General features: G+C 43.1%; 1 protein-coding gene across 4 annotated transcripts in view; it reads right to left on the minus strand.

The window, feature by feature from the left end:
• dpy19l3 (dpy-19 like C-mannosyltransferase 3) overlaps window positions 1–13,414 on the minus strand; it is a 73,864-nt gene that overhangs the window by 17,502 nt on the left and 42,948 nt on the right. For 3 of the 4 annotated variants that reach the window (XM_026175889.1, XM_026175872.1, XM_026175896.1), the window contains 4 exons: window positions 11,893–12,024; window positions 8,592–8,703; window positions 6,926–6,982; window positions 6,512–6,594 (listed from right to left, as the gene is read on the minus strand). In XM_026175889.1, coding sequence (XP_026031674.1) covers window positions 6,512–6,594; window positions 6,926–6,982; window positions 8,592–8,703; window positions 11,893–12,024 — 384 coding nt within the window. The remainder of the gene's footprint in view (window positions 1–6,511; window positions 6,595–6,925; window positions 6,983–8,591; window positions 8,704–11,892; window positions 12,025–13,414) is intronic. The other variant, XM_026175880.1, reaches the window with a different exon arrangement.

Genomic DNA, 13,414 nt, shown 5'->3' on the forward strand with positions numbered 1-13,414 from the left:
AGACCTTGAAAGATGGATACATGCCACCAGAGTTTAAGTGAGATGATATCTTAGCAACATTAAAACTACTTCAATGAATAACATCTTGTTGCAGTGCATCTATGTATCCATTTTCTTAATCGTCTATCCCAGCTGGCAGAGGACGAGGTACACCCTCGTGCCCAGGGATAATCAATGCAGACACAGGGATGACAAGCAAAACCCACCCAGAACCAGTGATCCCAGTGTGACCAAGCTCAATCCAAAGACATGTACGCTGATCAGACCCAGCATTATGCCCTCCTGATTAATATTGTATTCATCCCCTTTTGCCCATCCCATCGAGGCGCGGACTGCACTAGACTCTTAAAGGTGTTTTGTGGTATCTCCAAATTTTAGCAACAGATCCTGTAAGTTGGGGGCCTACATGGATCAGACGTGTTTGTTCCACAGATTATTAATTGGATCGATATCTGAGGAATATGGAGACCATGTCAACACCTCAAACTCGTTGTTGTGCTCTTCAAACCATTCCTGAACCACTTATGCTTTGTGGCAGGATGCTTTAACCTGCTGAAAGAGGCCACAGCCATCGGGGAATACCGTTTTCATGAAAGGGTGTACGTGGTTTGCAACAGTGCTTAGGTAGGTGTCAAAGTAACATTTCGGCGGCAGACAAGGGTCAGCATGGGCACCTTGATTGGTTCTTATTAGCTCATGCGTTGGATCGGACCTCACGAGCCACTTTTCGCGCCGCACATGCATCAGCGAGCCTCGGCCACCCAGGACTCTGTCGCTGCTTCACCACTGTTCCCTCGTTGGACAACCTTTGATTGATACTGACCAGTGCAGACTGGGAACGCCCCACAAGAGCTGGAGTTGTGGACATGTTCTGAGGCATTCATCAGGCAAAATGTTCACCCACCCACTAACAGGTGCCATGATGAGGAGATAATCAGCGTTATTCACCACCTGTCAGTGATTCTATGCCTGATCAGTGCATGTATGTGTGTATATGCATTTCTGTTTGACTTTAATATTTTGTAATATAATCACTTCATTTTTGTTTTGTTGTGTCAGTTTTTATTGGCAGAGCTAATTAACCGACGCGTCAGTGTGAATCAGCGCTGCGCTGCATCAGTTGTATTGAGTAGGTAGAAATTCCTGACATGCAGAATGTTTGGTTCTCACTGAATGCGTCTCTCTCTGCTCAGACATGAAAGTAGATTAAATTTAAAAAAAATTGGAGGAATTCTGAGGCAGAGAAAAGCTTCTATTTTCACTTATGCTGAAGAATAAATGATGGTAAAGTGAAAGAAAAATATTTTCTTTTCCAACCATTTACAGATTTGGGATCAAATGTATGCCTGTTCACATTCGGTCATGAAAAAAATAACGTAGTGATGTATGCTTTAATATTTTTTGACTTGTCTGAAACAATTGTTGGGAGTTACCAACCTCATTCCCAGAGAGCTCAGACCAGAACAAGCTGGGGAAATGGTCACTAAAACACTGGACGACATCATTTCATGGGTTTTGTAACATTTTAATGAATATATGTTTGGTGTTTAAGATTTTAAACGGTCTGGCAGCTCCTCCACTGCCGCTTCATTTTATTAGCTTTTGCCCATGAGAATCTTTACAATCTACAAGCATATCGTCAACTAAAGACCGTACTGTAGCGTTTTGTCATTCTGCTTTTGGGCGATCAGCACTCTCTGCGAAAGCTTGAACTCAATGGAAGTTGAAGTCCTGCCTGATACCATTAGGTACTGCAGCGCTTTCACCAGCTTTATTAAAATATTTGCTGAAAGACTTGTAATCTTTCTTTTTTTATGGATGTGAGAATCTTTTATGTGACATTTTTCACATCCAACCTGCTGAGGGACTGTAGATGTAAATTAGCTTTAAGCTAACTCTGGCACAGTGCATCAAATGGCAAACACTGATGTTAATATTGCACATGTACAAATATGAATAAATAAAATCAAATAAAAACATGCTTACTGGTTACTTTGGGAGTGGTTGTAATGGTCTTTAAGAAGAAACTGAGACACAATGTGTTTTCCTGTTTAAGCGTGTGGACTTGCTGTATAAACACATCAGGGTTTATGCTGACTTTTCCAGTGGAGTCGTTTTCCTTCACTGAATGGGTCTCCATGCTGAGTAGCTAGATGAGCCTCCTGAATTTGCAGCAAAACTGCTGTCAAAGCTCTCATTAATAATTTCCACTGCAGCCTTCATAATTCTCGAAAACAGCCTGTATATCTTACACCCGAAGGGCGGGGGTGAGCTGGAGGGGGATGGGGGGAAAAGCAAGGTAGCTTTCAAAATAAAAGCATATTAAATGGTAAATGGTTTGAATTAAAGCTCGTGAGATTTGTGCCAGGAGCGAGAAGGATGGACAGGAATAGCAGAGAGTATATCAGAGGGACAGCTCAGAGACCAGGCAAGAGAGGCCAGATTGAATTGGTTTATGTGAAAGAGCAGTGAGCTCCTCCTGTGTCCTGTGAGCAGGATAATGACGACGGAGCTGCCAGGAAAAGAGAAAGGCCGAGGAGGAAATTTCTGGATGTACTGAGAGCGGACATTCAGGAAGTAAAATATGGAAATCAATGATTTGCTGTGTGATCTGAAGAAAAGTTAAAATGCAATTTGTCTGCACTTTTAACCTTAGCTGTTCTACACAGCTCTTTAAAATGCATTTCTTATTCAGTCATTCACACACACACACACACACACACACACAGAGCTGCAATGCAAAGCTGCTACTGGTGCAACTTCAGCATTTGGCCTTCATGTTTTCAGCATGCAGAGCAGCTGGGGATCAAAACACCAATCCACCACAATCCAGAAGCCGATTCACAGGAGGCTGGCATTATCACTCAAAAATATAGAAATCACTAAATCAGAGTCGTGACACTGACATCAAAATCCAAGTCCAACAAATAACCTCATTCAAAATGTAATAGATCCCACTTCTGACTCATCTGTGCTGCGAAATGCGAGGTGAACTTTGTTCCCTGTTGGAGCGACGGTGCAGTGACAGCAGTGAGAATGGACTGAGGGGCCTAGAATCAGCTGTATTAAACATGTCTGGCTTTCCGCTGCTCCTCTCTCTGCTGCACGTTAACATTTGCACTGCCTTGAATACTTCATGCAGAGCAGCAAAACTACCTCGAATTTTCCCTTCATTTTTTCAGTAACCTCCTTTGACTGACACTGTACTGCTTTTGCAAAAACCAGCGTGGAAACATGAATCTGAGAAAAGCAAAGTTGCACCGGATTCAGGAGGAAGCGGAGAGAGAGCACACCGGCTAGATGGAGGTGATGTTTGTGACTTTAAAAACTGCTCACTCTCAACTATAACTCAAAGTTGGAGGCAGTTGAACATCCAGGCAGTGCTATTGATTTATCGACTGCCCATTTAGAACACAGTATCAGCCTACAGCGGAGCTGTGGAGCCAACTCTGTTATCAAGTGCAAACTTGTGAATTATGGCTGCGCCTTAGTTCTTCAAACTCATAAAGTCACGGGTCATGAAAGAGAGTCTTGGGAATTATGATAATCTCCTCATCAGCCTGTCTTAACTCACACACTTCTATACTAATGAGGGCCTCAAGCATGCGTCATTAGCCCTGACGAGGGCCCTCTTATCTCTGATCTAATAATCCTAATCTCATCTCTGAAGCCATCGTTATCAAACAAACATCTTTATCCTTTCCCTAATCTAATCCTAATTCTGGCTCGAGAGATTGTAAAGATAAAGGCTTTCTCAGACCTTGTATCCTTTGACAAACTCTTCATTTTAGATCAACCAAAGTCAAACAAATGCAGCTACAATCATCACAACGAATCTGCGATAGCTTACGCACGCACGCAAGCTGTTCACGAAATATACTTTCCTCCGTACGCTGCACGTACGCTCGTCCTACCCTTTACTGTGCCGCAGTCTGAATATCTGCTTCTTGCATATAAAACGAAATAGCCTCGGCCTCAGTCACCTAGAGAATACAGCGTAACATGAACCTCCCTTCCCCATCTTAACACTTTCATCTGGAATGTAATTAGCGCAGCAAGAAGCTTAGCACTCCGCCCTGCTCTCAGCCCCAACCAAGGTAACTCTAGGCAGCCCCTAATCCTCACCGCCTAATGGGATTAGCTCCGGAGGGAAGGGAACCCATGTCACACACACAAATACATTCAAAATCCAAACCTCTCCTCTGCTGTCTCACTATCCATATCTCTCTCGTTCTCCCTGTGCCATTCCACTAAGTGTTTAATAGGATTATACCAAAATTGTCCATTTCTTAGAAATCACATCTGGTCCACTCGGTGTCATCGCGCTGAAGCTGATAGGATGGAAATAAGAAGCCTTAAATTATCATTCACTGAGTCTATAAGTGAACTACAGGGAAAACCTATGTTAAGTCATTCTAAACTGGTTTTAATGTATTGAGGATAGGCTGGCGTGTTTGGATGGCAACGGGATTATCTGAGTGGACAAAAACTATCATTTTTCCTCACAGAGCTTGTAAAGAAGATTTTGCAGCATCCAAGTTTTGTGTGAGGGGGTCTGAGACCGTTCCCCTGCGAAAAACAAAACAGTTAAAAGCAGATTTATCGTGTGTATTTCCATGTTGAAGTCAAAAGAGAAACAGTTTGGGTTTAAATTTTCAGTAGTAGCCCAAGCAGGACAATAAAATGTACACTATTGGTCTTAGGTGAAACTATTTAATCATCTCCATCCATGTTTTATTACTCTCGCTGAGTGGCAGAAGCCCAAGCAGAGATTCCCAGACTTCCAGGCCTCTAGCTCTTCTATGAGGCATTCCCTAAGCAGCTGAAGTGTCTGTAGTGTGTCATGGAGCTGCCTTGAGGTCTCCTTCCAGTTAGAAAAGCTGAAACACCTCAGCGAGGAGTCTTGCGTTTCGATATGGAGGAGCAGGGCTACTATCAGGGTGACCCAAAAACTCTTTGGAGGCTAGTTTGTGGCCACTGGTGACAGCAGGAATGTAAAAACACAAAAAGTGTCAAGTTCCCCTTCTCTCTGCCAAAAGAGATCACAGTTGTGCAGACAATGTGTCCTGTAACTTGCCTTTTCCCTCCACAAACTCGTATTCTCAGCAAATCAAATCGACTAGCTAACAACAAATCAGCTATAGCTAACCAAGAGCTGGTTAATCCTAAATTAACGACCTTTAAAGACGCTGTTAACTTAAACGGAGGAACACAGTCTGCAAATCGTGCAAACTCAACTGTGAATCCATACAAGACTACCAATATACCTGCACATAAAATTAAAGAATGAACAGAATTCAAAGACATTAACACTTTTAATTGGACTGCTTAGAGCAGCAGATGTGTGGAAGTGTTGTAAAAAAAAATGTAAAATGCAAAAATGTAAAGTGGGAATACTGACTAAGCCCTGCGCTCTCTCACAATGGCCGACAGGAAGGCAAAATTACAGAAAACCGAAGGCTTAAAAACAGCTGTAAATGTGGTTCTTGCAGTTTTCCTTCAGCATGCCTACAAACACACCCACAGCCCTGACGTGACGAACAAAAGAAAACACTCAAGTTTTAGGAAAAAGGTGCTTTGGTGTCATAATATTTCTATTAGCAGCCCCTCTGGAAAAACCATAAGTCACTTTTTGTAATTTATTCTAGAACGGAGATTTAAAATACATAAGTTAGCATATCGTTCTTGTTATGTTACAATATCAGCGATAAGGATGAAAATCTTAATGACCAAGCACACGATCAGCTTCAGTTTGCACCACTACTGCATCCCACTTCATTCCTGACACTCAGCCGTAATGTTTCATTATCTCTCGCTTCTTAATTTGAATGCCTAACGAGTCCAGCAGCACTGCGCAGCGTCTGACCAGCGTTCAGCCTCAGGTCTGCGAGAGAGCTGCAAACCCAGCTGATAACTACTGACCTTGCCAACAATCCCAGTTAAACCAACTTGTCTGTGCTGGTGTAAGTGGAACATAAATGAGAAATTTAACAGGCACTAAGCAGAGAGCTGAGAGTTGTGTCTTTGGCCAGATGTTATAGTTGCACAGATGTAGGATATGCACTACGGGCGGCCAATCCAGCGCTGTGCATCCAACATGACGACCAGAAAATGACAGGCGCGCACAGATGTGCAAACACACAGCAGCATCAGCGACAGTTCGGAGCATTTCCAAATCACAGCTCCATCTCTGATCCCATCAGGGTGATGCTCTTGATCGGAAGCCCAGCAACAGAGACCCTGAGGTGGGTTAGAGCTCTGCCAACAGCTGGGTCCTTTCCAGCACTCCCATGTCTTATTCATGGATATCCATCAGCTCTCATCACTCATCAGACAGACTCTCCGACAAACAAGCGCCGAGACACACGCATGCACGCACACGGACACGCTCACACGCGGACTAATCAAGGACACGAGGCACGGTGAAACTCGATCTGCAGGAACAAGCGAATCAAATTTGCTTCAATATGATGTGCGCTCTGGATTTGTGAACGCCGGTGTATGCGCCTACCTAATCCAGGTCATGAGCTCCACGGTGTCTGGATCATAAAACTCCCTCAGTTCTGATAACTCCTCCATCAGCTTAGGCCAGAACTAAAGGGAAAAAAGACAAAGACAAGTGATGGAAAATTCGGTTTATGAAGCCATAAGCAGAGTATCAAACCCACTGATATATCTTTGATAACATCTTATTGCTTCACTGAACATAACAGGGAATACGACAGCTATTTAGATTCCTCCAACAGTAAAATAAATAAAGGGGAAGCAATCGTTTTAGTATCCTGTTAGGCTCCAATTGCTTTTCATCATTTTCTTCCGTAACTTCCATTTAGCCCATTTTCTTTCCCTCAGATCGTTCCATGTGGTTCCAGAAGTAAAACTCCAATAAAAGGTATGAGCACAAACCACCAAGAAAATGGCCTACCTTGTAATACAGGAAACCGATCATCACAACAGGAACGACATATCTGACAAGCCTCAACTGCAAAATGACAGAAAGAAAACAACTTTAATGAAATGAAGGAAAATAATTGTATCAGAAGCAGAGGAAAGTAAAGAGCCACACAGAGATATACCAAAAATGAGCACGGAGTGAGATAACAGACAGATAGAGCAGCTTTGTTCCCGACCATCGTTTATCTGATTCCTGCTGCCGTCCTGTTGTGACCACACTGACACCTAGTGGCCTCACTGGCAATGCCGGCACACGCTCAGAGTGCAGGCTGTGGATTCAGCAGCATAATGGTTCACCGTCACATCAATACAGGAAATCATAAAAGATAGAAAAATCTTTCAAGAGCGCCTCGCAGTGAGCTTTAAACGAGATCAATGTCAGTCACACTGGAGGGTGGTGACAGGCATAATGTGCAGTGTTACTAGAACTGGGAATCAAACCTCAGTACGTTCAGAGACATGTTTGAGAACAAAGTACACACTTCAAATTTTTCTTAAACGACAGTTAGAAGTCGCTCAGTGACTGGAAAGCTGTTCGGTCCAATCGCCCGGCCAGAAACGATCTAATCCGTCGTCTTTTTTTCCCCTGCTTGCTCGAAACTACTCTGATGAAGAGAATTTGAACTGGCTGTGCTCTAGTGTGCTTATCCAGTGGCCAGCAGCACAGCACTGTGGTTACAGACGACCTTTGGAACTGGGTAATAGCTAAAACAGCTCTTTACTCATCTGTGGAAGCGCGATATAACGTAGCGCTCAGAGCATGTGCACTTTCATCTAGCAGGTCAAGAACATGTCATCAGCCACGCAGTGTGTATGTAAAGTTACTACATCAAACAGGTTAGCAACCAGTTAAACATCTAACAGACTCTGAGCCACATCAGCAACCATTGGAAGTCACATTTACAGGTAGCGACACCTAAACGGCACCGTGGGATCAACGTGGGACTGCAATCACTCTTAATGTGACACAGACGAGAGAAAAGCTACTGATCAGTGCAGTAAATGCAGTGAATGTGTTCGATTTGGGAAGAACGAGCTGGTCAGATCCTGGATGTTTGGCAGCCGCTCACAAGACGAGCCTGAAGAGCCTGTTAGCAACTGTATCCACACACAATATCTCCTCATGCGCAAGCAAATACCTCGCTCCCATGGGACATTAGCATAATGTGTTTTAATTGGTCAGTGGCAACAGTGGAGCATTTGAATAAACACGATCTGATTGGTAGAAATTCACCTCTTCCTCAACTCAGCGGCAAGCAAAATCGGGCCATTTAATTGCAAAGTGCATTTACAGTTTTAGTCACTGTAACGCTGGAATTTCCCAACATTTGGGATAAATATAGTTATCCTTTTTATATTTTATGTTGTCTTTAGTTCACAAATGAATAATTTCTCCCATCTAAATGGAACAAGATCTGAGATTACTCAACCCTGACTAGCCTGGATGGTGAAGCACATTTTGTTCTGCAATTGCAGATTAGGTTTTTTAATATTTGAATTCTAGCTTTGATGACTGTATTTATGCTTCAGAGGACATAAAGTAGTGGAATTTTTGGAGATTATCGTAAACAAAGATCCTACCACCCATCCTCCCTGCAGCACTATTTGGAGCCAGAAGTGAAAATGTGAGCTCGTACCAGAAGTTTCGTGTTGCATCGGAGAGCGCTGAGAAGCACAGTCCACAGCTCGGTCCCACAGACACCGTAGGCTGCGACCGCACACATGTGGCCAGTCCATATATACTTCATTCTGGGCAGAAAGAGAGAAGGAGAAGCCATATCAAGCAGCGCTCGTGTCTCAACAGTCTTCCTCTTAGGAGAAAAAAGAAAAAGGATCCCAGCCTCCATGACACAGACAAATTATACAGCTTGGACTGGAGGACGTTCCCTCAGCACACACACAGAATTCAAACAAGACGACCAACTCGTCTGCAGTTTTGCGCACGAGTTAGTGAAATGGTTTCGCTGTGGTTGAGTTTGATTTGGTGCCAAAAACACTGCATTATTTTTAAGTTCTGATCCAAAGCACATGAAGTCTAAAGCAAAGAGTTCTAAACAAATGAGAAAAAGATTAAACAGAGAGCAGCGAGCAGAAGACTGAAGACGGGGAGAATGAAATGAGCTGAAAAATTGTTGACAGGTGCGGAGATGGAGCCGTGCGAGGGGGGAGGCATAAAGAAGTGCAGCCTCACTGAAATAAATCTCAATACTTTTTTAATGCAAAGGAGCCGTCTGACAGAAACAAATGGCTTTCTGCACTTTTGGCTTTTCTCTCTTAATCAGCATTTTAGAGAAAGTGCTGAAATCAAACGTGTCACTTTCTGCCCTACCTGACTCTGTGCTAAAAGCTTTCAGGACTTTTTTTTTCTTTTGCTCCTTTTGTGGGAATTTAATCAGTACTTTAAATTACCAACTGTGACAGCAAAGCACTGTGTGAACTATAAGTGTTAACAGTACTGCATAGACCTGCTTTTCTGAATCCTGCTAACCACATAAATTCAATTATTATCAACATTTCCCTACACAGAGAATAACCCAGCTACTGACAGACTCTTATTTAAATGAAGCTACTTATGTGAACCTATAAAACCCTCATAGCCAAGTTGCTATAAACAACATACCAGAAAACTCCAGTTTCTTTTTTAACAGAGTAATTGCAGGTTTCTTTTACTACAGGGACAGGAAGTAGTAATTCCACTGGTGATCTCGATGGTTTTCCTGACACTCCTCACAAAGAGCCTAAAGTTAAAACACAATTATACTTTCCTAGTGATAAATCGTACATGTCAGCGTGTGTTTGCAGTCTGAAACGCGTTCAGGCCGGAAAATTTACTAATGATGGTGGCGATGAAAACCACTTGACAATTACAAATAGACGACTGGAGTCAGGTCTGGGAGGCTTGTTGTGCTCGAGGTTATAGATGCGAAATGGGGAGAGAGAAAAATTCAAGCCACAGGGTGTATTAGTCACACTGTCTGACGCTGCAGAGCTACTGATACGGCAAAAAGCGTTGTTGTTTTTTATAGAACCAAACCTTTAAAGCAAGGAGATAAAAATAGGTGAGAAAGGGAATTTTCCATGCATGTGAAATTAACCACTAATGAGTAGACAGAACTATCCAAACATGTTTGCTAACAGGACAGAAACAGCTGTGCAGAGACTGCTGACGATCAGGTATTTTACCTTCCTACAGAAGATATTAATGAGTAAATAAATGGTCATGATAAACCCCACACGGGGCCTTTAGGAGCACCATATGCTCACATTATAGATGCTATAAGTAAAAGCTAAAGTGAGTCATAGCATGTTTGATACTGAGAATAAAACTTGTTCCAGGTACAAGAAGCATTCTGCTGGGAAATGAACTTTTGTGCTAGCACACAATATCCATCTTTTAGAAATCGACTGAAACTGACTGAACAACATCACTAATGATATACCCACTGTAGCTCCTGATATTAATAATTTCACCTGATTAAACACACACAGACACACACAAACCCATAAAAGAAAAACTGAATAAAAATGTTTGTTCATCCAAAAAATGACTTAAATAAGAACAAACTGTAAATGCCAACGAGAGCCGACACCAAACTGAAAACTGCAGTAGTCTGTGTAGAGGCCGATGCCGGTCAAACCAATGATATCTGGTGGTCACAGTTCTGATATTATAAGAGCAAATATCTCATGTCACAGCAGCAAAGGCTGCAGCCGGGCAAGCCAAAACATTCAGGAAATTAAGAAGAAGAGGCTGAATATGAAAGTCAACCACAAGAAAGACGGCGGTAAAGCGAGGTGCCAGCACTGGTGTCGGGCCTCTGAGTCTGGCACCTGCAAGCCGAGACACCCTCAGAGGTGTTGCTGCTCCACGGTGGGAACCTGCCAGTGGATTGTGCCATAATATTAACCAGAGAAACAGACCACTGCACGTCTGTGTGCCACCAGAAAACAGGAGAGGAAGAAGCAGCAAAGAAGGCTCTTAGTATCCGACTCCGAACATATGTACAAACAGCATTTGTACAAATATCGCACAAGAGCACAGTAAATACAGTAAACAAATGTATCTCAAAGAAGATGGTTTTCAAAGCCAGCGCACATGTAAACAGTATGCCTCCTATATCTTATCTTATTTCTGGAACCATTTCTCTCCGTCTTTCCAGAGAAAGGTTGCAACATGGTTGCCTGAGACACACACCGACTGCAAAAACAAACCAAACGAGCCTTCTTACTCTCACCGGCACATAAATAAATGTATACTTGAGCCACAGTGGAAAACTAAAAACTACAAGAAGGAGTTGAAAGCCAGTGAAAAATCCTTATTGAAAAAAAAACTGCTTGCTGAAATAGTATTGTGTACTTACAAGGCGAAATGAAATAAAAAGTTCTAAGTTATAACCTTTCTGAGCCACACAGCCGTGAGACTCTTCCCAACAGTGGCCTGCTCTGGACGTCTTTACAGCATAAACACAAGCTGAAACAGCAGTAAAGTAACTTAAAATGAGCAACTTAACTGAAACTATTTACCGTACCTTATAAATAAGAAAATTTAATGATTCTTTTTAAAAAACATAATTTATGGTAAGTGGAGAGACGGCAGATGGAGCTTCGTTAGCCGTTTGTTTGCACCAGGTCTTCGTTAAAATTCTGAAGGGGGGGGTCAGAGTATTAATTATCGATTGTTCAGCTGTATCGACTCTTTTTGCGTCTGCTGTGAGTGGTGCTGGATGGTACTTGGCGCTGAGGGCTGATCAAGGCTAAAGCGGACCATTCAGACACTTTGTGAGAGGCGTTTAAGAGGCACTTGGATTTTAGCATCTGCTCGCGACTTTGCATAATCAACTCATCAAGAGGAAAAGTACATTTGGAGAGTTCCCGTCTCAGAATGCGACTACTTGGGGACGTCTGCATGTAGATGATGCTAGAATTACGAGGTCTCACCTCATTGTGCTGAAAGCCAGGAGGCCGTAGAACAGCGTGTGCAGCAGATTGTAGGCCACATCTGGACGAAATGCCGCCACTTGTCCCTCTCTGGCTCCTTTCTTTTCCTCGGTGGAACCTCTGTTAGGCCTGCTGAGAAACCGAAAAACACAGCGACACAAAAGACAACAGTGATACATAAAACATTACATCCAGACGCTCGAGACGAGAGGCAGAAGGGAAGGTGGGTGGAATTGATATTATTCAGATTTCATTAGTAGTTTGAACACAAGTGGACACGCAACAATACACACACCCACGACCGTTTCTGTCTGCGGGAGTCGGCACGCAGACAAACAGACGAAGGCTCGAGGGCATGATGTCACTCCCCCGAATTGGCCTCCTGCACCGAATCAGACGGACACTGGCTTCCATTTGAATACAAATCCAATCCGGCTCTTCCTCCTACGTGAGCTGGGCTAAACTGGATTAAATTAATTCCCGAATTGGCAAATAGCCCTTTGTTCTATGAGGTTAGTATTCCAAGCCTCCAACGGCAGAGTGCGAGTTGATATGCTAATGTGATTAGTTCGATATGGCCCCTCACCTTGCACCACAGGCGCATGAGGCTTCAAGAGGCAGAGCGGCTTTGCAGAGCGTGAAGAAACAATGTGGAGCAGACACGGGGACTGTGACTACCACGACTGGGCTTCTGCCTCCTAATAAGCATCTTGTCTCTTCTATTTTCTGAAGGAGCCGAAACCGTCGATTCATTTATACTTCACTAATTTTTCTCCAAAGATATCTGCATATGAAAAAAAGAATCTGTGGGCAAGGGAAAGAGTTTCAGTACTGGAAGCCTTCTGGTTTCCTTTGTAGTTTAATTTTAATGCATGAATGTATGACAAGCAAAAGAGAAACAGAGCTGATGAAATGTAACTCCAAAGCAATGGGCTCTTGTTTATTTTTGCCTGATTTATCACTAGTTGCTGTAAAGAAATACTCATCAGAGGGTTCATCAGTTACCTGTCATCAGGGTACCTGCTAACTGCACCTTCTTCAAACTTTCCTTTTTGATAAAGTTTATAATTTAGTTAGAGCTGGATCAGCTGACCCCAAGCCATCCATTACTTAAAGCTCAGGCTGCTGGAGCAACCTCCAATAAAGCAGAGTACTTTGGAAAATATGCACGAAAACTGTTCCTGCTGAAGGTGAAAACAACAAACGTGTTTCACTGCACGAGGCAAAAATTCGCCGTCAAGTACAGCTGCTAAGAAGGAGATGCTAGCAGCTGGTGACGTGCGACCCAAACGTAAACAAATGAGCGAGGATCGCTGGAGCCCTCGCTAGCTGCAGACGGGAAGAACAAATGGATGGAAACTACTCCTGCACAGTGCTTTAAGCAGCTGGCCAAGATACAATAACCAGATTTATTATGTGAAAATATTGTCTAACTTAAGCTAGTTTAGTTCTTTTTTTTGTCCTGTCTGCTTCCTCACCAGCCATGACAGATGTCTGCCCCTCCCTGAACCTGTCAGAGGTT

This window comes from Astatotilapia calliptera, chromosome 1, assembly GCF_900246225.1.
Source record: "Astatotilapia calliptera chromosome 1, fAstCal1.2, whole genome shotgun sequence".
In the NCBI taxonomy this organism is placed as follows: Eukaryota; Metazoa; Chordata; class Actinopteri; order Cichliformes; family Cichlidae; genus Astatotilapia; species Astatotilapia calliptera.